Source organism: Panthera tigris, chromosome C1 (assembly GCF_018350195.1).
Source record: "Panthera tigris isolate Pti1 chromosome C1, P.tigris_Pti1_mat1.1, whole genome shotgun sequence".
Classification (NCBI taxonomy): domain Eukaryota; kingdom Metazoa; phylum Chordata; class Mammalia; order Carnivora; family Felidae; genus Panthera; species Panthera tigris.
In genome coordinates, this window is record NC_056667.1 from 130,938,565 (window position 1) to 130,966,120 (window position 27,556).

At 32.2% G+C, this 27,556-nt stretch overlaps 1 protein-coding gene across 1 annotated transcript in view; it reads right to left on the reverse strand.

Annotated features, from left to right (window-relative positions):
* LRP1B (LDL receptor related protein 1B) overlaps positions 1-27,556 on the reverse strand; it is a 1,866,249-nt gene that overhangs the window by 622,238 nt on the left and 1,216,455 nt on the right. The window contains exons 22-23 of the mRNA XM_042994392.1: positions 9,377-9,577; positions 3,465-3,710 (exon numbers count right to left, since the gene is read on the reverse strand). Coding sequence (XP_042850326.1) covers positions 3,465-3,710; positions 9,377-9,577 — 447 coding nt within the window. The remainder of the gene's footprint in view (positions 1-3,464; positions 3,711-9,376; positions 9,578-27,556) is intronic.

A 27,556-nucleotide genomic window follows, 5' to 3' on the forward strand; every position in this document is an offset into this window, starting at 1 on the left:
TCTTAGTGGAGGTTACCATCTTTTGCCTGAAAAACCTTTTAACTGGTTTCTGCATTAAATATATTTTTTTAAAATCTAAGAATGGAAATATAAGAGAATAAGAACCAAGAAAAAATTTGGTGGGGAAATCTAACCTAATTCAGGCTAAGAGAAAATAAGAAGGAATGCTTTAATATTCTTTCCAATGTAACTAGAAGTATGCTGTAAATTTGCAAGTTGTCTACCTAACAGAAAGGAAACTAGAAATTAAGAAAAAAAAAAAAAAGAAAAGAAATCAGCAGCAATATTCTGGTTGTTCCTAGTATAAGGAAACCAATACTTCATGAGAAAGGTGATTAATACATTACATATTAAAAAGGAATTGGTAAAATAAAGTACTGAAATGCCCAAGAAAAATTAGATTTGCAGATATATTAAATAAAAACTCAGGATCATAAAAACAGTATTTATGGAAATCTTTATATTTAACTAGCAAGATGTTAGGAATGAACTTTAAGAAAACACAATCAGTTCAGCAATTCAGCAAAAGACATATTGTAAAGAATTTAGGAAGAAAGGAGTTGAGATATATAAGAAAATAAGAAAAAAAAAACTACAGAAGATTCAAGAGAAAAAATGTTGGGGAGTCATGGCTCTAATTTGAAGCATAAAGAATACTATTATTCTTTACTTTTAAAATGTCAAGACGAATGATCACAGGTATTGCATTCAATAGAAAGGACACATTTTAAAAAGCAGGGACTCAACTCAAAAATGATGGGAAAAAGTAACAAAAGAAGAGCAAGGAAAAAGAAATTTTATTTTCAAAGTCCAATGGTTAATGGTTAATTCATTTTTATTGAACTCTGAATGTACTAAAAGTTTTTAAAAAAAGAAAGGAAGTGAATAAAATACAGAATAAATCCTTTTTTATATAAGAAAATTGGTTTAAATAAAAAATAATCTTCAATAGCTAACAAAACCTGTATTATCTGTAATAATATAAATGCTGACAATGCTATTTGGTATACTATATGTTTCAGGAAGGTATATATTATGATCAGGTTAAATTCTCCATGTAAGAAAGCTCTATATTATCTTTAAAAAGTAAAATATACCTTTGCTTCTCACTTAAATTATAATAAACAAAGCAGGTGTGAAATACAGCAATCTTAGCAGTGAGAACTGACATAGTACTGTTAGAGTCTCTATCTGATCTGAGAACAGAAGGAGCCAATTACATTAGGAGAATTACTTTGTACCTGGTCACTTATTTTCAAATGTTGAAATATTTTAATATTGAACGTGAGTTTTTATTGATTTCATAGAACACAAAAGCAGTAAAATAAGTCAATAATTTTGTCATCTGTATCCAAAAACCAGTTATGGGGCAATTCTCATGTAAAATAGGATTATAAATATATCTGAGGTAAAATTTGGTCTACTGTTTTCCCAATCAAAACATGTTCATAAATAAAATGACTATTATCATTACAACAAATTGTTATTATTTTTTAAGCCTCTCATGTCAATTACTTTTTACAAGATTCTTAAAGGAGAAAGTCACATAAATGTCTGCTAAACTTTTGCCTCTAGGCATTTTTAACAGCCAGAAGAAACAACCACAAAACAGCATTTGATATAAAAGGATGAAGTAACTTAACATTCTCTGAAAAAATATAATGCTTCTGATTGCATACTATTTTTCTAGAACTGGACTGAATATAATGTAAAACATAAAAGAAAAATCTATAACTTGATTTTTGACTTCAAGATGCTTATTTCATCAGAGAGATAAAGAATAGAAGATAGATGGAAATACAAAGCAGCAAATTAAAAATGTGGACACATATTTTCATGGACAATATATTCTAGACATAGAAAGGAGAAATAGAGAACAAACACATTTGAAAGAATATTCCCTTAAAGAAGTTGGGCTTACAAGTCTTAAAGAATATCCAGAAATTTGAGACACCTGGGTGGCTCAGTTGGTTAAGCGTCTGACTTCAGCTCTGGTCTTGAACTCATGGTTTCTGCGTTGGAGGCTCATGTTGGGCTCTGTGCTGACAGCTCGGAGCCTGGAGACTACTTCAGATTCTGTGTTTCTCTCTATCTCTGCCCCTCCCCCACTTTCACTCCGTCTATCTTTCAAAAATAAATAAACGTTAAAAAAAAGAATATCTAGGAATTTTAGAGATTAAGAGGGGGAGGTACAATCTAAGTGGAAGGAACAAACTGATAAAATCTTACGATGTATAGGTTCTTAGCAGTCTGATGAAGCCTGTGTACCACTTATCAGAAAGTTTTAAAAAGCACAAAAACTGTAAGAAAAAAGTAAAAAAAAAAAAAAAGTATACATGGATATAGGAATCAAATACTGTATATTGAAATGCAGTTACCAATATTAAACAAAAAAACACTTTTGGATGTAGTAATATACCTGCTTTTTATTAACGTGTTTGGTAACAGATTGAGCATTGGGTCTAATGATTCTCATTGTTAAAGTAACAGTGGTTTCCAAAACCTGAACATATATGATATTTTGAGATATCAGCAACAACTTTACCTTGATGTGAATGCCTATTACTTCAAATGGAGACACATAGTTGTTGCTAATAATTAGTGTTAACTTTCAATGAAACATTAAAGAAAATAAAGGTGTAATATTTTCTCCAACAACATTCATGGGCCCCTTCAATTCTCTCCACGGACTCTCAATGTTCCACACTCAGCTAAGTCTCTGGAGAAGATAGTGAAAAGCTGTCATTCATTAAGTACCTAATGGGTGTTGGGGCACAGTGGCAAGTACTCCAGGTTATTGTTGCAACATGCTATAATAGAGACATTGTTATCATGGCCACAGATATTTGAAAGATTAGAAAAGTGAGGCGCAAGCAGTTTTATGTAGTCTGACCAGGGTCACAAACATAATGAATGACAGCTGTAGGATTAAAGTTCAAAAGTCAGGTTCCAGAGTCTCTGCTTATTTTTCCCACGGTGGAATCAGGCCTACAGATCAGCAGAACGTTCTAAATGGACACTTAGAAGATGAACACAGCCAGAGGACAGAGTTGATTTTAAGAGTAGAGGAAATTGGAAGTATGGGCCAGGACCAGACTTCTGGAGGGTTCTAAAATCTTGCAAAGAGAAATAAAAGTAAATATTTTGGACAGTACAAAAACAAGCCTTTAGGGAGGATGATGATGGAAGTAGTATTTCAGGAAGGAAGAAAACAATCTGATGGACTGTAATTATAAGGACTACAGTAATATACTCTGTTCAGAAGATTTTGGAGTAGATCTAAAATGACATATTACTATACTTAAATGCCTTATTTAAAATCAGTTGAATCCTTTGTTAATTCGCTAAAGGTGTTTTGGATTATTTTCTCAAGATCTGTTCTAAAATATAGCAAGATACACAACTCACAAAAATCAGAAAAGCACTTGGTATTCTTCAGCCTAATGAAACACACATCTACTTACCAACACTTGTGCAACTTTCACCATCCACATCCAGCTTCCACCCTTCATAGCATGAGCACTTGACTGTGTGCTTGTGCTGCTCACACACTTGACTGCACTTCAGATGATTGCTACAATAATCTATAATTTCACACGTTTTATTGTCTTTGCTTAGTCGAAGTCCTTCAGGGCAGGAACAGACAATTCCTCTTCCAGGCACAACAGAACAGTGATTGCTACAGCCTCCATTGTTTAGTGAACATTCATCTATAAAAAGAGGGGAACAGATTACAGAGCATTATCAATTGTTTTGCTCAATTAAATACTAATCATTGAACTCCATTCTCTAAGGCTGAAATTACAGCAAGGATATTATAAATGAATAGAGAAAAGCTGCCTGGATTTTTTTTCAGGGATTGGGGTACGCATGATAAAATATTTCATCGAATAACCAAATCCTATATGATAGGAACTGGGAATGGAAGGTTTTCATTTCTATAAAACTATAGAGTACACTTTGTTTTCCCCCATAGATGTAAAGTGTGTTCAATGTTCCTTTCTATTATTACTGGAAAGATTATTCTGAGACTTTCAACAGTTACACCAAACCAGTTGCTAAGTTCTCCCCAAAGGACATACATTGATCTGAAACTTTGACTTATCTCAGTGCTTATAAACAGGCATACACATATATGTGTAATATATACATATAATATAATGTAATATATATATATATATATATATATATATATATATATATATATTTCTACATCTATAGTCTGATTCATAATGATAATGCAGGATGGGTTAGTTTGCTCTTTACTGGTTAAAGCCATTTATTTAATTATCCATTCTACCCTATATATTGGGTATTATGATTAATTCAAAGAGGCCATGAAAGCATAGCAAATAATATACATACACACAAAAAAGTAGACTTGATATTTTGAGTGAAATAATGGAGCAACTAGTATTTATTACATGGATAATATGATCGGTTTATAAAGAGAGAGACCATTTTTTTTGTAGTACTTATAACTGAGAATTGCATTAGATGTATTTCAGATTCTATTACATTATGAAATTGTAAGCTCCATGAAGGCATACAAAATATCTGTTCTATTTAGCCTTGTATATCTAATAGATAGCACAGTGCCTTGGACAAATATTAGCATATTAATATTTGTTGAATTATCAAAAAAAAAAAAAATGAGGCAGCACACAGCTGTCCCAACATTGAGCCAGTTCTTGTCCCGTTGGGAAAATTTCAAGATGATGTAATTATGTCCTTGATGAAAATAGCACATAATTGTTTTTTCAACCATGCTACTACCTATCCCTATGTATTGTTAGGTGCATAGGAATAAGGTTAAAAGAAACTTTGCCTTCCTTTGCTTTAAAAATATTTTAAGCAGTTTTCAAAGCCTATTTAATTAGTTGTTTTTTGAGACATGCTGAAAGAGAATGTTGTTCACTGACTGGCAAACTGCGGCAACATTTACTTATATACCTCAAATGTTTCCAGCTGTCTATGAAAATGTATCTAGTTCAAAAATTGAGCTTAAATATAACACTTTAAAAATATTTTCTGCATTTTCTAAAGTTCTATATGGGTCAACTGTTCTTCATACTATTTGCCACCATAAAAGGTTACAGTAATAAGAAAAGGAAGATGATTATATTAACTATTTTTGCTAAGAATTCAAGTTTAGTATTATTTTAGAAGAAAAAAATAGATTCATTTAGCTCCTCCAAATATGTTTGTTCATCTACAATCGTAATCATTTCAAAACAATAGTCATTTTAAAGTATTTGCCCCATTTTTGTTCAATTGACATTCTTTTTCAAGGGAATTATGGCAAAGAAAAGTCATCATACCCAGCAGGTGAGAAACAATTGTTACAGTTCTTGTAGTTTATTTCCAATATGACTGTTCTTGTAGTACTGAAATGTCTCTTTCTGATGCTATGTGTGGAATTAAGTCATAGATTTAAAAAAAATAAAATTTACATTTAAATCTAAAATTTAATATATAAATATAATATATATATTATAATAAATCTAAATTATAAATCTAAAATTGAATATATAAATATATTTGTTTGGCTAGTCCCTTGTTAATTCCTCCTTCACCCTAAACCTGTCATCAAATCCTGCAACTTTCTTTCACATTTTTTATTACCTAAAAAAGAATTTCTCGTTGACCTAACTCTAGTCAGTTTCTTCAGAGCCCTCTGTTCGACTAGTCTTCAACAATGGCTTATAAAAACTGCAGTCCCTTAGTACAAATAATTTCAATTCTACTTTCCTCCCCAACCATACCCCTCCAACCACAGAAGAAGAGACTCCAAAAAACACTAGCATAGTTTCTAACACCTCAGGCAGCCTCCCTAGCAGGACTCCAGCCCTGCTTAAAGTGCCTGCTTAAGGAAGCTCTATGCTGCCAGGAGAGTTTACTTTTTGTTCCAGACAAAACCTGGTGGTAGGCAGATAGGTCCCTGAACCCCATTTTAGAACAGTTACTTTAGAAAGCTTGTGAGTATAAGTCCTTTTTCTTCACCTTTAAGATGCAAATCTTCCACCACCAGAACTGTCTTCTTAAGGACCTGAGAAATATCTTTGAAATGCAAACATTCAAGCAGATAACTCTCTCACTCTTGTTCCCAGTTGTGTGCACCTTGTTCTGACTTGTACCACTGTCTCAAGTCAAAGATCTGAGAAATGTATTTCTCCTCTGGGATAAGCACCAATTAACAAAACCAGATGACTCAGTCACAGGGACCAGCCACCTTACCGCCTCCCAGGTGCTTTCCCTTAGCAGACTCCAGCCTTCAAAATGCCTCTAGTCTTTTGTTTCAGTGATTTCAGTTCACGCTGAATATTCTTCCCCATTGCAATAGTTAATGCTGAATAAAATCTATCCTTATCACTTCAACTAGTGTCCAGCTTGGTTCATCTTTGACGTATCTTTATACCAAGGATCAACAGTTAACTTTGTTCTTGAATGATTCAAGATTTTTCTCATTTGCTTTCTAAATGGATGTACTTTTCCCCTTGAAGTCATTTGAAAATCTCCCTGAGAAAATAATCTCTTCACTAGGATTAGGAGACTTATTTTACTGAGTGCTCCTTTTCTGTTTTGTTTGTTTGTTTATCATTTGCTTTATAAATCAGATTTATTTGGAGGGAACAAAACAAAGCAAAAAACACCTTGCCACCCAAAGGATAGGATTTTTCCATTTCAGGCAATTACCCAAGTATTAAGTCTATAGATTACCAAGTCATTTTCATGCAATATATTTTTGTACAAATTTTACATGTATTGAGGAACAGGACACGAATCACTCCTATTTCCTCTTTAACAGGGGACAGGGTATGGGAGGATTAAAAGAAAAACAGCTTTTTTTGAGGGGCACCTGGATGGCTCAGTTGGTTAAACATCTGACTCTTGATTTAGGCTTAGGTCATGATCTCACCTTTTCTGAGTTCAAGCCCTTCTAGGATTCTGTCTGTCTCCCCCTTTCTCTCTGCCCCTCCCATGTTCTAAACAAACAAACAAACAAACAAACTTTAAAAGCAAACAAACAAAAAATAGCTTTTGTGAATACAACTATTTGGAAGAAATAGACATGAAGAGGAAAAACCTACATTTTCATCATCTATACCAAATGGTTAAAAAAAAAAAAAAAACAACACACAACTCTTTCAGCTTTGGGTATCTCTCTCAAAAAATACATTCCCTAGCTACTAATCAACCCAGGCCCATTATTTAAAGTTAAATCACTGGGTATATATATTTTCTTATGTCCACTGGGTAAATGTCCATTATGCTCATTATGATACAAAACTCATAAACCAAAAACCCTGTCCAGCTAGACAGGATCTACCCTACTACTGATAGGCATGGGCCTTGAAAATAAGAGACCAAGGTGCCATTTCTCCACAGGTACCAATATTGCCTATAAGGATACATATACTGAGTATAATACAAAGGTACATGTAAAAGAAGATAGGGAAAGGAGGACCATACAAGGCAATTCAATCCTTTGAGCATCATTTGATTTTTTTTTCATTTCCCTAACTTTCCTCCAACTTCACCTCATGAAGGGGAGAGTATATGACTTCATTATGCCATAGTGCTATAAGCAGGATAGAAATGTCTTTTTTATCTTCTTTGAAACGTCCACACCCAACTTTATTATAAACTCTTTCACTCCTGTAATCTTTTGAAATGTTTGAGCAAGATTCCTAAGTTGATGAATATAGTGACTTAAAAGCAAGAATTAATTTTCTGTTTTGAAGTAGACAAATAAATTCAGAAGAAATCTCCATTGCTTTTTTATAATACTAATTTAGAGAGCAGAGGATAGGAAAATAAGGCTGTGTTTTCATAATATTCTTCTCATTTTTCTTAATGACTATATTTTCACTTCTTCATCTTTTTTTTTTTTTACTTCATTTGACCTGAAGGGTGAAAAAAAGGTGGAAAAGCACTAATTTCTTTCAATACTTTTAGAGCACCTGGCATTATTACTATGACTTCCCATAAATATCATCAACTCCTTTTTGTTATGAGGAATCTGACATTTCCAGAAATTAAGTTACCTGCCTAGGTGAGTTAATTGAAGAACTGAAGAAAAGAATTTAAACCTGCTAAAGTCTCTCTTCTTCTATATTTACATATTCTCAGTTTTAAGAGTATTGATAGTTTTCTTCTTTCAGAATTCCTCTTACAACCTTCACGAGCAAACCTCACATTTTGTAATACAAGAGATCAATCCACCAATCTCCTTCATAAAGGAGAATAAGCTGGGAGAAGAAGTAAATACAGATAAACTAAATCTGTCACCCTGTATTTGTTATTTAATTTCAGTGGGGTTTTTTTGGAGGGGGAGTGTGGGTGGGGGTTGAAACATCTAGTTTAAATTTAGCATCACTGAATGAAGACTGTTGCATTTACTGTTTCAAGATTATTTTACAGAATCACAGACTTTTTGGAAGAAATGACATTTATCACATAAATTTAAAACATAATAATTTTTTCTGTATCACTCTCTACTAATGTTTAATTCAGATCAAAATATGATAACGTTAAGCTTAAATGTAGTTGTCTTTTCTATTTTCAATTAGGAAGCTTCATCATTTCCTAAAGTCATTTTCTCACAGTCCCCAGTCATCTCATTATTGTTACCATTCTGTAAATTCTTCTTCATTACTCTATTGATGTCACCTTCAGTATTATCTAGAAAACATATTTTGAAAATCTCCTTGCTAAATGTCTGATCTCCCCACAGAGAAGGAAATGTAATTTTCTTTACATGTTCTGGTCGGTATAAAAAGACAACTAGTCAAAAGTGATTTCAAAGTTCAAAAGCTATCTATCAGATTGAAAGCATCATTTTAACTAGATAAAGCATACCAAAGAAAGCTATTGCAAGAGGACTAAAAATTTCAGAGAAAATTTTATAAACTTGAATAATATTCAATTGATTTCATGACTCAATCTCTTCCTTTCCTCTTTTTTAACACTTCTATTGTAAGAATTATAAGGTATCATAAATCCATTGGCTGGTAGTAAACTGCATCCCATGGGTCAGTAATAAGAAGATTCTTTTGTTCTGAATGACAAAAAATAATCAGTTTAATTGTGGAAATAACACTAACCATTCAGAGATCTAAATGCTGAGCTCAACAATACAATTAAGTTGGTTGGATACAAGCCAACCTTTTCTGCTTTATTTTTGAAATTTTTGATCATATTTTTAAAACTTTTAATAGATTCATAGTCCCTGAAAAAGAGATAGGGTTCAACGCTAAAAGTTACATGTAAAGGAAATAAATGGAAGGAAGGTATGCCACTATAATAATTATCAGCAAGTGGACTAAACATTTCTAGTATCCACAGAGAAGCACATCAGTGAAACATGCAATACCGCAGAGATCGCCTTCATCAGACCCATCAGGACAATCCCTTCTCCCATTGCAGAGTTTCTCTGGCTGTAAGCAGGCTGAAGTGTCATTAGCACAAGGGTATTTGGGTGGTCCACATAAAAAACTGTCACAGTCATCTTCATCTGACTGATCTTCACAATCGATATCTCCATCACATATCCATGCTTTGTTGATGCATCTCCCTTAAGGAAACAGAAACATCATCCATTTGATTGTTGCAATTAAGTCACTGTAATAATGAGTACTCACCACTGTCTTTAGTCAGAAGAAGTACTTGCTATTAGCAAGAAATGTATTGGCTGATAGTTTGACAATTTATTTTAATGAAGGCATTTGAACAGTTCTTACCCTACTTGTTAAAATGATCTTAGCATTAAAGCCATAATATTTTCCTTGCTTTGAAGTTATTGTCTGACCCTATTTAAAAAAAATATTCTGTGGGGCACCTGGGTGGCTCAGTTGGTTAAGCCTCTGACTTCGGCTCAGGTCATGATCTCACTGTCCATGACTTCGAGCCCCAAGTTGGGCTCTGTGCTGACAGCTCAGAGCCTGGAGCCTGCTTCAGCTTCTCCGTCTCCCCCTCTCTCTGCCCCTCCCCTGCTCATGCTCTGTCTGTCTGTCTCTCTCTCAAAAATAAATAAAGATTTTTAAAAAATTAAAAAAAATTCTGTGACTAATTGAAAGTTTAATTATAATACTTAAAAAAGTTTATGCAAACATTTGTATATAAGTCCCTTTCAGAATCCTAAATTCTGGAAAATGTTATCAGTCTTTTGCAACCCTAAACTTAAGCAAATATTTTATTCCACAGGAGAAAATGTCCTTCTGTTTATATTTATAAGCTTAGGACCTCAACTCCTCCTCATAACTAGGTATGTATATTCCCTCTCATAAAAGGACATAAGTGTTATCAAATATTTTAGTAGCTAAGGTACTAAATATATACAGATTTTATGGAAATATGTTTTTCTTTATTGACTTTGAAAGAAAAAATGATTAATATTTAGCCAGCTTTTAAAAAAATAATATGAAATACATAGAAAGCAAAAGCCACTGTCTATGTAAACCTTTTTTTTTTCTTAATATAAATTATTCCTCCTTTCCAGAATGTCTACATTTTTCTTCTAATTAATTTATCTTTTCTGGATTATGCAATGTTAAGGTATAGTGTGAATTAAAAATGTAGCTGAAGATAAATGCTAATTATTAGCAGACTATATACCCACAATTCATAAAATGAGTAGGGAAAATGTAAATGAAATGAAAAATATTAGACTGCATATGTCAAGGGTCTTTATATATTCAGAAGTCTGCTTCAACCTTAATTTTAAAGTAATTAAAGTATTGGTGAAAGGATTTTTGCATTTGTAGAAATATATAAATAAGTTTCTATACTATTAGGTCAAATAAGAAAAAAACACAAATTATAAGTTTCATAGTTAATATAAATGCATTTCATAATAAACATTAATTATAAATGAAAATATTCTTAAAATAGAAAATGATGGATACTTCACTGATCAATTTAATGTAAATGGAGACACATTAGAAATTTTTGACTTAACATCATCAATAAAACTAATAATATTATTTATATTGTTTTGGAAAGACTATCTAATATAATTAGATAACAGAAATAAATGAGGTATAAAATTAGAAGTGTATCATTACATGAAGTTAATATAATCATATAATTGTAAAATCAATAAAAATTAATTAAGAACTGTAAGAAACTAAGAATTCAAAAAATTTGACAGCAAGTTTCAAATATTATACAAAAAGTCCATAGATTTCATACCTAAAAACAGACTATAGTAGAAGAAAAGATGGATTTAAAAATCCACCATAAAATACAGTATTTGGGCTAAACGACACCAGAATTGTATAGAATTTATATGAAAAAATTTTAAGAGTCTTCAAAGAAACCCAAAAGAAGCCTTGGATAAAGATATAGTTTTGTTTTGGAGAAGATTTGTTCCCGTAAAATTATTTGTCCCCAGATTAATACAATCCCAATAAAATAGGAACAATATTATTACAAACCTAAGAGAAATAAAATTGCAAATATCATTGCAGTCTTCAAAAAAAGAGAGGATAATTGATGTAGGAACTGTTAATGCCAACCGTTTAGAAGAATTTTAAAATAACAGTAGTCAAAATATTTTTAACAGAATATCAATCAAGATATCAACAACTGAATAGGATAGATATATAACATAATCATTTACATAGTATATAGTTTTAATATATAAAATTGGCTGTTCGAATAGTAGAGATAATGGAAATACAAGTTTGATGATGTTAGGAACATTGCTTAGCCACCTGGAGAAAAAAAAATAAAGCTAATACTTGATCCTTACATTAAAATATATTCTCAGTATATCAAAGAAGTAAGCATTTCATAATAACAATGATAAATACACACGTTATAGAATAAGATAGATATTAAAATAACAAAAACTTGAAATGTTTATTACACAAACCCAGAAAACATAAAGGACAAATTGATAAACTCAATTTCATCAATATTTTTGATTCCACATTGCAACAATATAATCCATACACAAATTCAACACAAAGTGGTAAACCAGAAAAAATATTTTATTTGGAAAAAAGGACATTTTTTTAAATACAAAAGGGATCTTACAAATAAAATAAAGATGAATATACCAATACGAGTGCAAGATTCACAATGGATCAATAACGACTTACAAACATAAGATGATCAAAAATACCTTTCAATATAAAGTAAGCTAAAATGGCAATATGATACCTTTTTTTCCTCTACCAGATTGGTTTAGATGAAAAAATTGGATAATACAAGGATAGATTTAACAAGGGTGTAACATCCCCAATGTTGATGAGTCTGCAAACTGGGACAATCTGTCTGTAGGGAAATATTATGAATTCCAGCAAATAAAAAGTGCAGCAACTCTTCACCACAGTAATTTTAATTTTAGAATTTTTTTCATTAATACATTTGCCCAAATGCACAAAGGTCCTATACAAAAGCATGTGCTGCCGCTTTGGATATATTAGCAAAAGACTGACAAAAACTTAAATCAAAATCGCAAGACTGGTGACATCACTTACAATGCATCCACACATTGAAGTTGTACACTTGAGTGAAAAAGAGTGAGACAATCCTGCCTAATATAAAACAATCTCCAAAACTTACCAATAAAAAAGGCACAAAATCTAGTGTTTTCTTGCATGGTAAAATATATTTATCTAGGACTATATTTCCATACACATATCGGTATACCCATATAGACAGGTTTGTCTCTATGTGAGTTCTTTCTGGGGGAGGTTATGTAATAACTAATAGACATTGCCTCTGGTGAGGAAGAGGTACAGGAAATCTAGAATAGGAGAGCAGGATTTTTTCAATGAATCCTTTTGTGCTACTTATTTCCCTTCTACCATATTTCTGCATAACTAGTCCAAAAACAAAAACAAAACCAAAAACAAAACTTAGCTCATTTTTAAAATGATGGTGATAAAATGAACATACATGTGCCATAAAATTTGATAGTTTCTACGAATGTATTGTACGAAAATTCTATGTTGAGGTTGCTCTGTGACTTACACTTCCCTTGGAATTATAGGAAATATAAGAAAATCCTAAGAACCATTCCCTGCCACCAAGGAGTTTATAATCTAGTTAGCAAGACAAAGTCAATGCATAACATATAATTTTAGTCTAAAGTATGGCATTCTGTACTTAAGTATTAAATTGTAGGCATTCATCTGAAAGTACCATAGAATGAAAGGAGAGCTCAAGAGTAATGCAGTAATTTCTATTGCTGTTGCCCCCCCCCCCGAAATATCACTAATACATCATGATATTCTTAACCACTGACTCCAGCATAACCTTAGAATTGTTTCAAAAAACCTGTCCATAAACCATTATCAATCTTTTAGAGTCAGAACAGCAGTAAAACCTATTTGCTATTCATGATCTAAATGTTGCCTGGAAAAGGTAAAGAAAAATCGTATTCAAATGAGTATTAATTTCAACTCAGATTATGCTACCAGACACATAAATACATATGGTTACATTTCTTAGATAAAATGTACAAGTTTAAATAGCTCTCTACTCTCTCCAATTTTGTAGGGGAGGTTTGAAATGTAATTGCTTGTCCCTTTCTTATTTGTTTGGTTTTAATTTGGTTTTAATTCTTACAAAAATGTAGGTAAGAGGGTACACAAGGTTATGGGTAAAACCTAACAGCAAATGATCTTAGTAAGTATGCTTAAAGAATGTTGATTTTTACTTGATTCATATTAAGACAAATCCTTACATAGTCATCATTGGGTGCAATATTTTGAAAGAATAAATATTACAGATTTCTTATTTAAGGTTCCTCCTTTATACATAAGAACCTTGAGACTTAGGGAAAATTTGTATTATGAAAATGAAATACAGATTAGTAATATTAAAATATGTGATAGAAATTATAAATATCCAATATCTAAAAACCCCAAATCTTTAAAAATAATTTATAATGTTCATACTTAAGTTCAAATAACTAAGTCAATTACTTTGCCTTTACTAATTATACTTTAAAAATATGTTACATGATGAAAATAATATTAGGAGTTTATTACTGAGTTTTACATAATCTTTTCTGATCTACCTATAATGTTTTAAACTTGATTACTATGTGTGCAAGAATGTTATGGAAACTGTGGTTTTGCCCTCTGAGCAAAAAGAATAACAGTAGCCAAGTAACAAAGTAGCAACAACAGAAATAACAATCATCATCTTGGTATCATGACAATTAGACAAATCACACACATGTGCAAACATAAACACACATACACACACGCACACACACACACAAACACACACACTCAGGATATTATAAGGACTGTTTTATTTATGTTACCTTGAAATATACAGTTTAGGATAAAAGCCAGCACAGAGTCAACACATATAGGGAAATTAAGAGTTTCTGGAATCATTAGAAAATGTGATGATTTTCCAAAATAAATTTATAGGATCAATTCTAGAGTTTCTTTCTCTGTTAAACTGTTTTGTCCATTAAAAAAAATAGATTTATCATTTTGTAAAATGCTTGATATATTTTTACCTTAATAAAAGACATTATATGTTATAAAAGAATAATTGCTATCCTGGGATCTGATTGGCAGTTAATATTAAGAATATGGGAATGAAGAGCAATGAATCATTGAGAACATCCAAGTGGATTTTCTCAATAACAGAATGTCTTTTTGAATACTGGTCTTTGAATTGTAATCTTTAAATAAAAAATTATACTACTAACCTTCAATACTACATACACATTTATTTCTCTAACAATATTTGGCTTCAATTCAATTCAGTAATTATTTTTGAGTATAATGTGTTTGCCTAGCTACTGAACGATGTAGAAAGATAGGAAAGACAATTTTCTGACCTTGTGGAGTAATAAGTCTAGTACTGATAAATGTTCTACTATTGAGCATATAAAAACAGAATAAGAACAGCCATATAGCAATCAGAGAGTGAGATGGAATTTCAGAAACAGAAAATATATAGGACTGGTTTGAAAAAAAAAAAGATTTACTAAGATGTTATTGGGAAAGGTTTTGAAGTGTGGCAGTGAATATTACATATGGAAACAGAGAAACAATTCATATAGACAGCTGCCTCAAGTGTACAGTTTTAATGTTCAAATATATACACTCTGCAAAACAAAAAGTAAAGCGGAAAGAGAGATAATTTAATAGGACACTGATTACTCTTGCTACTCAACATGAATATGTCAGGGCATGGGGGTGGAGGTAAATCAATTCTTTCTTAATTTGGTCTTCTTTCCATTTATGAGGGAAAACACTGTAACAATTTTGCATATATATTCTTTACTTTATACTAAAAGTTATTTTCTTAATAGCACAGTTGTATGTACAGATTTTTATCAGAACTATATACACAGAACCACATATACTGAGTATAATAGTTGATTTTCAATGGCCATTTTGAATACAGGGTGTTTTAGCTTTATTTGCTGAATCTAATCCACACATAACATGCAATTCCTATGTAAATTCATAAAGTCAAGAAAGGGCGGGACTTGCTCCAGAAGCAATAATAAGGTAGTTTGAAGTCACAGTTTATGAAATGTTGATGGTTATTTCACAAAGTGTCTCATATTCTTATAAAAATGGAGGACCACTGAAAGATTTTGAGAAAGTATGTACTCAGGTCAGTTTATGAGGTAAGAGGGAGCCAAAGCTCTGTGTAGAATGGATTGAAGCTAATTATTGTCAGGGAAAGACAGAGTAGGCCACACAGTGGTCTAAGTGACAGATAATAAAGGCTTATCATACACTATGATATGTGAGTGGAAAGAGTGGAATGGGTGATGGTAGAGAAATTGTACAGGTAGATTCAATAGGACCTGAAAAAATGATTACAAGTTAGAATGTCAAAAGGTACTTTCTGTTTTAAATCCAAATGTTTAGGAAATTGAAGATGTTTCTTTTTTTATCCTAGAAGATTGGAGAATTTGAAGAGGCTTGAAGGATGTTTAAATTTTAGGTTTTTAGTTGCAATTTTTAAATTTTTAAAATTTTTAAAAATTTAAAAAATTTTTAAAAGTTTATTTTATTAATTTATCTATCTATATATTTATTTATTTTGGGGGAGAGAGAGAGAGAGAGAGAGAGAGAGAGAGAGAGAAAGCACAAGCAGGGGAGGAACAGAGAAAGAAGGAGAGGGAGAGAGAATCCCAAGCAGGCCTCACTCTCTTAGCACAGAACCAGATGTAGGGCTCAAACCCACGAACCATGAGATCACAACCTGAGCCGAAATCGAGTCAGACGCTTAACTGACTGAGCCACCCAGAGGCCCTGAAGATATTTCTAAAAAAAAAAAAAAATACAGAAATGCGGAAAAATTTCTGACTTCAGAGAAAAAGTGAGATGTGCAGCATAGCATAGGAAAACAACAGGTTTAAAGCATGGAGTGATTTCCATGGAGATTTGGGAGACATTTATCTAGAAGTGATAGTTAAAACTTTGGGAACAGAAAGAGATTGCTGTGGATACCTTCTTTGCAGAAAGATGAGAAGGAGCAAAACAATGAAATTAAGAGAAAAATCTCCACAATTTCTGAAACATTTTAGGCATTCAAGAAGTATTTTTTAACTTAAATCTAAGAGGCAGGCATGGAAAAGTGAACTAAAAAAAAGAGAATATAAATGGTAAGTGAATAGAGGACAATCCACTATAAGACTTCATAAGCAAAGGTTTCAAGGACAGGACATTTTGACCCTGCAGAAAAAGGTCAAATGTTACAGAGAAAGAGATCAAAGTGCAGTATTAGTCAAAGGTTGGGGTGCCTGACTAGCTCAGTCAGTGAAGCAGGTGACCCTGATCTCAGGGTTGTGGGTTCAAGCCCCGCAGTGGGTGTAGAGAATACTTAAAAATATATTTAACAATCTTAAAAAAAATAATGAAAGTATCATTCATCAAGATCATATTGTGTAATAGGCACTTACTGTATGTTCTATTCTAATTATTATTACTATTATTATTATTATATCATTATCAACATCATTTTACATATTAGAAAATTGAAACTTAGAGGTTTGGCAATTTATCTGAACTCACGTTACTGAATGGAAGAGGAGGACTCAAGACACAGAAGAGTATGGACTGTGAAATCAGCCCCGGTGACCACCGAAACAGCAATTCCCATCAAAGGTTGAGATAAGGTGTTAGATTGCAAAAGGTGAATGAATGATTGAATGATAAGTAAGACAACTAGGTACACCACAAAAGATTATTTGATGAAGAGAAGGAGGAAGATAGGAAATTTTAATAAAATTAATAAAAATGGTTCTGAGGTTATTGGACTAGGCATTTTATAGAGAGGAATAAAAATTAATAAAGAAAAGTCCTCTGAGCAAAAATATTTTCTTCTTCACATATAGGATTGAAGAGAAAAAATAGATAGCATACAGCAACATGTTTAAAACTGCCACTGGGAGAATCAAAAGAGAATTATCTAAGTTTCATAAGAAGCAATATGCTAAGTATTTTATTAGCTCTATAACACATAGACAGTGGAGAGCTCACCACATTTTTTTCATCAAAAATAAATAAAGCAATTCTATAAGGTTGGTTATATATGGGGGATAGAGAGGAAAGTGCTGTATTTAGAAATTCTGCATATGCAATTCATCATATAATTTCAATAAAATCACTATTCCACTGTAGGAAATGTTTGGTCCCAATTATTCAGATTGCTTTTAAATAATGATTAAATTAACCACTTCACTTTGTTTCTACTGATACAACAATGGGGAAGGAAAACAAAACAATGTAATCATGGAAAAGAGTAATACTTTGCCATTCACAGAAGCCCCCCAGAGGATTTTCATTACACAGAGGATCAGCACACAGCAAGCCCTTTATGAAACCAATGTCAGAGTTAAATCCCCATGTGTGCCAGTGAGTTTTGTTACATACTTTTGCTAAAGAGCATTTAATCCTCAACTCTTAACACTGCTCTGGGGCTTGAATTGAAAACATATGTTGCTTTTTCCAATGGAATCTAGAGTAAGAGTTATATGGGTCAGCCCCCAATTTAAAGACAGTCAATCATAAGAGGAGACTGTACAAGTATAAACTGTCTCACTTGTTTTCTCTAGTCATCCATTCCCCCAATTCAGAGACAAATATTGAGAAGTTCTTACGAATTCTTCTACAAATATGCTTTATTGTTAAAAATATACTTCTGTTCTATAAAAAAAGTTACATTCTATGCCCCCTATTGTTATCCTTTACTTTTTACTTGACACTTAATCACCAGAAATGTCCATGTCCACGGAGCACAGTGATTTCCCATCTTTGAAGTTACTGCAAGATAGTCTACTATATGGATATACCATAATGTTTGCATCTAGTGCCCTATTTTGGCCTATTTAGGTTTTTTGTAACATTGAGTTATTAGAAACAATTTAGTGAAATAGCAATATAAAAGATGATCAAAATCATATATCATTAAGGAAATACAAATTAAAACAACAGTGAAATATTACTATACACCTATTATGTGGTAAGTCCCCTCCCTAAGGAAAGAAAAAAAAAAAAAAAACCTCAAGGCAACCTGGCTATACACGTACGTGACAACATCCCTCATGACCTTGTAACATGAGATCACGAAATCAGACTGCAGGTTTGTGTGATACCATATATGGGAGACAAAGAAATAGAAAATACATTAAAAAAAAAAAAACTATGCCACGTGGTGTTCGGGGCTCAGTTCTTCTGTACGAACCCAACGGAGCCATACCAGCACGAATAAAGTTGCTTCCTGGAAAGAGAAGCCTAGGTATTATGACTCTCTGTGCAAGAATCCTGCTACAATTAAAATGGTGAAAATCCAAAACACAGCAAATACTGGTGAGGATCTGGAGCAACAGGAACTCCTCATTCGTTACTGGTGGAAGACAAAATTGTACAGCCACGGTAGAAGGCAGTACAGCAGTTTCTTACAAAACAAAACCCACTTTTACCATATGATCCAGCAACCATGCTCCATGCGATGTCTTCACAAAAACCTATATGCACATGTTTGTATCATAATTGCCAAAACTTGGAGCAACCAAGCTATCTTTCAAAAGCAGATGAATGGATTAAAAAATTGTGGTATATCCAGAAAATGTAATTTATTCATTGCTAAAAACAAATGAGCTCTCAAGTCATGAAGAGACATGGAGGAAAATTAAATGCATGTTACTTAGTGAAAGAAGAAAAAGCCAGGCTGAAAAGGATATATACTAATGATCCCAACTACATCATATTTAGAAACAGTAAAACTACAGAGGCAGTAGAAACATCAGTGGTTGCCTGGGGTTGGGGTAAAGGGAGTGTAAACAGGCAGAATACAGAGGATTATTAGGGCAGCAAAACCATTCTGTATGATACCTTGGGGACACATGGCACATCATTGCACATTTGTCAAAATCCACAGTTTGTACAACACCAAGAGCAAATCCTAATGTAAATTATGGACTTTGGGTGATAATGATGTGTCAGTGTAGGAATGCAGGTTCATCGACTGTAATAAGCCATTCTGTTGTGGGATACTGTTAGTAAAGGAAGCTGTATGTGTAGGAATAACAGGAGGTATATGGAGCACATATAACAGGGGTTATATATGACATGGGGTATGTGTTCTTTCCTCTCACTGTTGCTGTGAACATAAAACTTTTCTAAAAATTGAGTCTGCTGAAAAAAAGTTTTCACACAAATTTAATTGTACAGTATATCCCATGTCATTCACTTCTAAATATTTACATATACGTATTAAGATTTCTTTATTAATCTGTTGATTATTTTGAAGTGTAATTTTAGTTTTCAGATTCATGGCTTTCTAGTCTTTTGAGTGCTTATTTTTAATTTGACTTTTGTGTATGGAGAATATGTTCTGTAAATTGTCAATTATTTGGTATGCAGGTAATTACTGACTTAAGCTTATTAAACCCCTTATTAAATATTTAAAAAATAGCATCTAAATGAATATCCTTGTACATGTCACTCCTCCAGTGAATTAAGTGTATTTGTAGGATAAAGTCTTAGAGGTGGCATTGTGAGTGAAATTGTATTCACATTTTAAAACCTAGATATATTACCAAATTACTTTCCACAGAGGTTCATCAATATTCACTGACATCAGTGTCTACTTCATCTATTCTCACCAACATAGGATATTATTGGTTTTGTTAATAATCACCAATCTGCTTTTGAAAAAACATCCAGTCCCAATATAGATCTGACTTGCTGATGGGTGAGGGTGATTGTCTCTTCACTTGTCTAAGAGCCTTTTATACTTTTTTGAATTTTGCCAACTTTTATAGTAGTTGGTCTTTTTAAAAATGATACCAAAGAATCGGGGTATGTAATTAGTTATGATCTGTATTTCAAATATTTCCCCTATTTATTCTATATTAACTGCCTTCGTCACTTTGAGACCATTTTTGCTTTTAAAAAGGAAGATTTTTTTTGTGTGTGTGGACAATTATTCACTTAATGTACTGTTGGATTTGCTCATGCTTTATCTACAATGGTGGTAGTAAGGGTCTGTAATTTTTGTGTGTAGGGAGGTACTTTTTATAACTTTGGGGAGTTGTAAAACCAATACTATGCTGCTAAAAAGAATAACTTAAAAGCTTTTATTTCTTTTAAATGCTCTGGAGGAGATGAAACAGCATTGGAACAATGTCCCTTGAAACATTTGGTAGGGGCACCTGGGTGGCTCAATCAGTTAAGCCTCCGACTTCAGCTCAGGTCATGATCTCACAGTCCATGGGTTTGAGCCCCGCGTCGGGCTCTGTGCTGACAGCTCAGAGCCTGGAGCCTGCTTCAGATTCTGTGTCTCCCTCTTTCTGCCCCTCCCCTGCTCCTGCTCTGTCTCTGTCTCAAAAATAAATAAAAACATTTTAAAAATTAGAAAAAAAGAAATATCTGGTAGAACTATTCAACTGCACATGGAGCTTTTGGAAGAATGATGAGAAGGGGGCAGATCTTGATTATTTTTCCTATTGTAATAAAATAAATTACCTGATTTTCCTTTCTAGACAAAATTTTGGAAATGTATATTTTCTGAATATACAATTTTATTAACATAAGTTTTAAATTTCATTTCTGAAACACTGCCTAGTTTCTTTAATTGGTATGATTTTTCAGCGTTTCTGATTATTTTCCAGATCTCATTTATGGACTGAATTTTCAGTGTGTTTTCTTTATTAGGTCAGTTAATGTATTAGCAATTTTGGTTATTCTTTCAAAAACTTAGGGCTTGTATTATAAAATTATGTTGTTTTTTGTTTCTCTTTTCTAAATTTAAATTTGATCTGTTTTTCTCTTTTCTTTTGGTTTGTGTTGTTGGTATGTCCTAACTTCTTGAGTTAGTTATTGCATTATTTAGGATGAGCTTGCTACAGTAACAAACTAAAATCTGCATATTTTCTCTGTAGACTCATAATTTAAAAGGTCACTAGGATAGGAGGCAAAAGAGCAGGAGGGTGCTCACTTTAGCTTAACTGCCTTAGCATGGAAGTGATACAGTCCATTGGTTAGGACTAGTCACCTGGCCCCAACCTAACTGCAAGAGAGTAGAGAAACAACAAAACATAAGGAAATTGGTGAATACTGTCTCTTACATATTGTTAAAAATATTTTTTTATTTTTATTTTTTAATGTAAATATATGTGTCTCAAAGTCTTAGAGCAGTTTTAACCTTTAATAACTTTAGAAATACAAATGTTGTAAGCATAAAAATTATTTGAAAGTTTATCTAAATCTATTATACTTTTGTAAATTGACTTTTACGTTACATGTAATTTTGCAAATTTAGAATATAACCTTTTAGCATTACTATTTTTTTGTTTCAGCTCCTGTTGTTCAGCAAACTGCTAGAAGCTACAAGAAACGGACTTAAACATTCATTATTCAAGATTCACAAAACTAGCTATATGTTAAAAATAAAGTTTCAGATGATGTTTTCGATGATTTTATAACTTTATACTTCTGAAGTTGTTAAAGGCTAAAAATTCACTGAGTTTTGGGACACTTGCATATAAATGTACAAAGTTATGAATTTTTCCTTGAGCAATGCTTTATTTATATTCCATATGTTCTGATATATACAGATCTTTATTTTTTAAAAGTTCTACAATTCCAGTTTCATTCCTTCTAGAATTAAGATAAAAAAGTGTCTTATTTTATTATTAAATTTCTAAATGGAAGGGCTGTTTACTCTTCATAATTACTAGATCAGGAAATTCTGGCTGCATAATTTCTACTTCTTGGAATTTACTGAAGGTGTTTGTGACACTAAATGTTTGTGACACTAAATGCTCATTTCAAAAAATCTTTCATAAGCCTTGTAAAAGAAAGTGTATTTTTTTTACTTCTAAGAAAAGTGTTATATTTTTATTAATTTGTTCTAGGCATTCTTAGATCTAAATTCTTATTTTTGTTCTATTTGATTTTTAATGGTTAGAATAAATGAATACAATTTGTTCCTAATATTGTTTTCTCATTGTGGTTTCTGTAATTTTTGCTGTATAAAAGTTTAGAATGTATTATTTCCTGTAAGATACTTACATTTCAAAATATTTATTAAAGATTGTATTTTTATAATTAAATTTTTTGGTTTTGTTTTGTTTTGTTGTTGCTGTGGTTAGTCTCAGCAATATTTTATTCTGGTCCCTAAACTTATCCCTTCGTTTTCTCACTAATATCTATATTTTTATTGCCTTAATAATTTTCCTAGTGAGAATCGTGGAAAAATGTGGAAAAATACAGTATACTTTGTATGTCTGAATTATCTTCAATAATATTTTACCTGGGTATAGAATAATAGCTTGAAAGTGTTTTTCCTTCAGCATCTATTATTCTATTTTCTTGTGGCATTTCTTGTGGCATTACCTATTTTCTTAGGTAATTTAATATTCTTTCTGGTAGCTTCAGTATCTGATGATATCCAATTTCAAAATGACTTCTAGAAGTTTGGGTTAAGTTTGTTAATTTTACTCAGAAGCCTGAATGTACTTCTTTATGAGGAATCAAGTTCTTCACTTTAGCGAAAACTTATTCTGTGTGCGTGTGTGTGTGTGTGTGTGTGTGTGTGTGTGTGTGTGTGTTTCTGTTAATACCTATATTGTCTCATGGACTTTCTTGTATCTGTTGTAGCCTTTCTTTTTATTTTTTAATGTTTATTTTTCAGAAAGAGAGCAGGGGGAGGGGCAGAGAGAGACAGAATCCACAGCAGGCTCCAGCTTGGGGCTCGAACCCAGGAGCCTGTGAGACCATGACCTGAGCTGAAGTTGGACAATTAACTGACTCACCCAAGCGCCCTTTCAACATATATCTTAACTGCTCTTTCTTATTTATTTATTTTCTCTTTTTCTGTAATGCTTTCTGGGTAAAATGTACATTATTATTTTTCAATTTGTTTCCTTTATGTCCATCCTAGAATTTTTTAAAATTTCCGTGTTGACATATTTCATTCTCAAGTCTAATAGGTACCATTTTCCACCTTTTTCTGTTACAATTATTCTAATCATATCTACTTCAATATATCATACACCTATATATAATCAAATATAGGTATATTCTTGTTCACTTTAGGGATATTCTTTTCCATTTTTTTTCTCTTTGAGGATCTTAAACATACTTCTTTTAAACCCCCTTTTTTTAGATATGTCATTTAGACATCTCGTTTTCATTTAATCTTGAGTAAATTCATTTCATGATTGATTTTTGATGGCTGGTTTTATTAGAGATTGTTTTCTTCATGGATTTTATAATTTTTTTTCAATCTCACCTTGGGTAGGAGTTCTCAATTTTCTCTCTGACTTTATGTGTTTATCTATCACTCTGTACAGGTGTTGCTGTTTCTACTTCAGCCCACTCCATGACCATCCCTACTCTTGGTTCACAAACCCATCTTGTATTTGTCTTTTTATCACTTTCAGTCTCTGAGCTAGCAAGAGGATTGGCGTGATTGCCTTCCATCTCTCTAGGCACACAACTTCAGTTAAGTAACCATCCTAGGAAGCAACCAGCTGTATTTTTTCCCCTTCTTTCAAAAGTAAGGGAGTCCTATTCCGATTCTTTTTTTTTTTTTTTCCATCAGTGAGCCTAGCTCCAGTCCCCAACTTCATTTCCTGTTAAACCTAACCTGTGCATCTCTACTGGTCTCCATATCCAATCCAATCAGGCATCCGGCTTCAATCCAACCCACCATTTGCTGTTATATTTTATTTCAATTCATCAGAGATGTATTTTGTTAATACGACCAAATCTCTCATTTTCACCTATTATATTTTACCATCATCTCTATGTATTTTTAACATCAGAGAAAGGATTCAAAGTGTGAACTTAAAATTTCATCCTTAGGAAATTTTTTCTTACGTCTTCTTAATGACATTTGAGTAGTTCATTGTGTGAATGCACTATAATTATTAAGTAGTGCCCCTAATGATGGCGATTGCATTATTTCTAGTTTGGGAGCTATTAAAACAAAATGTTGCATTGAAAATCTTTTTGTATTTATCTTTATACACTTCTGCTGTTCCTTACATGGATTTCTAGAAGTGAAAGGTTTGGGTTAAATTTACTAACCACCAAAGGGCCTCTTATCCCCCAAACTTTGACATCATTGTATAATATCATATATTTTTCTTTTTTCCAATGTGAAGAATGCATTTCTGAGTTTCTTTCCCATAAGAGGTAGATATGAAATTTCCCCACCAGATTGCTTAACTATAATATAACCGCAACTTAATTGGTCTTGGTGTGAGGGACAAAATATGGAAGAGTGTAGTTCTTAGCGAAGATAGGTCCTTTGAGGAGCTCGTGGGTGGCTCAGTCAGTTAAGACTCCAACTTGAACACAGGTCATTGTCTCACAGTTCGTGGGTTCAAGCCTTAGTCGGGTTCTGTGCTGACAGCTTAGATCCTGGAGACTGCTTTCAGTTCTGTCTCCCTCTAGTTCTCTGCCCCTCCCCCACTCATACTCTGTCTCTCTCTCTCTCTCTCTCAAAAATAAAAACATTAAAAAAAATAGGTCCTTTGAAATTAGAAGCTCTTCAATATTAATGACTATATTGCACTTTTAATTTAGCTCACATTCTCTTCTTTATAAGAATAAAGTAACATTAATCTGCTTACATTTTTACTCTAATATACGGCAATTTATGTATAAAAGAAAAGCCACTGTAACCACCAAATGTTAATAGATTACCTTGAAAACTTTTAAATGTTTAAGCTAGCATTTAGAAGTCTTTGAAAAATAAATATGGACCCTGAATTCAGTGTCTTGGGTAGTTTAAAGGTATATTAGCTTGTAAAGCTAATGATTTAATTAAGGTAAATTTTAAAAATATCAAAAATATTATAGACATGTACACATTTTTAATCCAATGCTTATGTTTAAAGTTCTCTTTAATATATGCAATATTCATAAATATGCAAATATAATGGTGTTAGGACTCCTTAAATAGTTTGAATAAATTTTGGTTTACTATGTTTAAGCCACAGATTAAATTAGAAATAAATTAATGCTTAAATTACTGCCTTTCACATTTTGCTTTAATTTTTACAATTATTTATTATGTGTGTGTGTGGGTGTGTTTGGACACTTAAGTTCTACCCTTTTAACAAATTTCAGTTATACAATACAGTATTATCAACTGTATATATTTGCCATGCTATACTATATTTCAGTATATATTATACTTTGATAATTCAACATAAATTTTATTTCAGTTCTGCTTTTTCTCATTAAATTTGGTTTATAAGTATTTCGTACATTTATTTATGTTTGATTAAAAACATTATTAATGGGATAATCCAAATCCCAAGACAACATACATAAAATTGTCTCTCAGAATTCAATTCTCCAAAGATATCCAGTGTATGGGATCAAAATATACTACCCCCCAAATATGCCATTTTAACAGAAGCGTTATTTTGAGTGAAGGCATCTGAGATCCAACAGATGTAGAAAGAAGCATTGCTATAGCCTCCCTTATCTGATTATAAGCATAAACTTCTGAGAAATGAGGACTGGTATAAATCCTTTTCTAGGGAAGTATACACTTCCCTAGAAGGAAAATAGAAATAGGAAGCATGAAGGAAATAGCATAGCATGAAGGAAATAGAAAAATCAGTGCCAAAATGGACATGCACACCCTTTATTAACTAGCCTTGTCTTCTGTTAGTTCTCCCATACATTTACCTGCTTACAATTTGCCATCCCTATAAACTCAAAATCCTTTTCATTTATTTCATCATTTTTCTACAAATTTACTGTTCTTTGCTAAACTTCTATGTAAGCCCAAGTTGTAACCATCCTGTGGAGTCAGTCACTCATCACTGAGTTTTCCCACATGCATGTATGATATATGTGTAAATAAACTTGTTCTGGTTTTGTTTTATTATTAATCTATCCTTGGCCAGTCTAATTTAAAGGGTCCAAGCCAATGAATCCAATATGGGTATAGGAAAAGGTTCTTCCTCCCTATATTATTGTTTAACAAGTTATTCATCTATTAATTTTCAATCAATATAGTGTGCTCCAAAAAGATAACTTCTAAACTTAAAGTCACAGTTTTTAACCAATAAGCCCAAAATTAAAATGCTTACTTTAACAAATGAAAAGAGTCACATAATTGTTAAAAATATTGTTAGAAAAGTAACCATTTTGAAAACACAACTCCCTCATTAACAATGAGCCTCAGGAGTATTTATTTCTCTATGCCCATGTTAGCTTACATTTATCTCTTTATTTCTTATTTGAATGCTTAATTGTAACCAGGAGGTGTGTCCAAAAAAAAGAAACACCATATCTTTTTATATCTTCAAATGCCCATAGTCATATGGTTTCCAGAGTGTTCTCTTACCCACAGCTATGATAACTTTTCATTTCTACCTTTTGGTTGAAATACATAATAGGGAGCAAAATGAATCATCCAGAGATTAGGCAATTCAAAAAGCAATTTCACATCATCCCAGAGATGATTCTATAATATATATCCCATAATATGGAATTCTTTCCATGGATTATTTTGTTGATGATATAACCCATTTCATGAATTATACCACAACAGTTAATTGTAATATATTTTTTCTCTAAATTTCAACTCATCATCTAGTATAGAGGGGAAAATAAATAAGTTAGTTTATTGTGTCAGTTAGAACCTACTATATATAGGAAAACAAAATGGAAAAGTCATAATAATAAAATAACATCATAAAAATTAATAAAAGTTTCAGTGACTTTCAAAACAAATCAAAGATTTGAATGGAAGCCATTACCTTTGTCTTACTGAAATTTAGCAACGGTACAATTAAATTTAGGAATCTACTGTAGTTGAAAATAAATGTATATAATTTTGCTTTTCCATTCTATTCATCTTCATCAAATTTTATGTTGAGGATTTATCTGTAAAAAGAGGAATACTGTCTGTGGGTTTGTCTCCTTCAGAAGCCTGAAACCCCAGACTCTGCATCTTCATTGCTTGGTTGCAAATACCAATTCTGCCATGCAGACTCTTTTGACATATTTTTTTAACTTGAGCATGTTAAAAACTTGTCTGGGCTTCAGTTTTTTCACTGTGAACTGGGATGATGAAA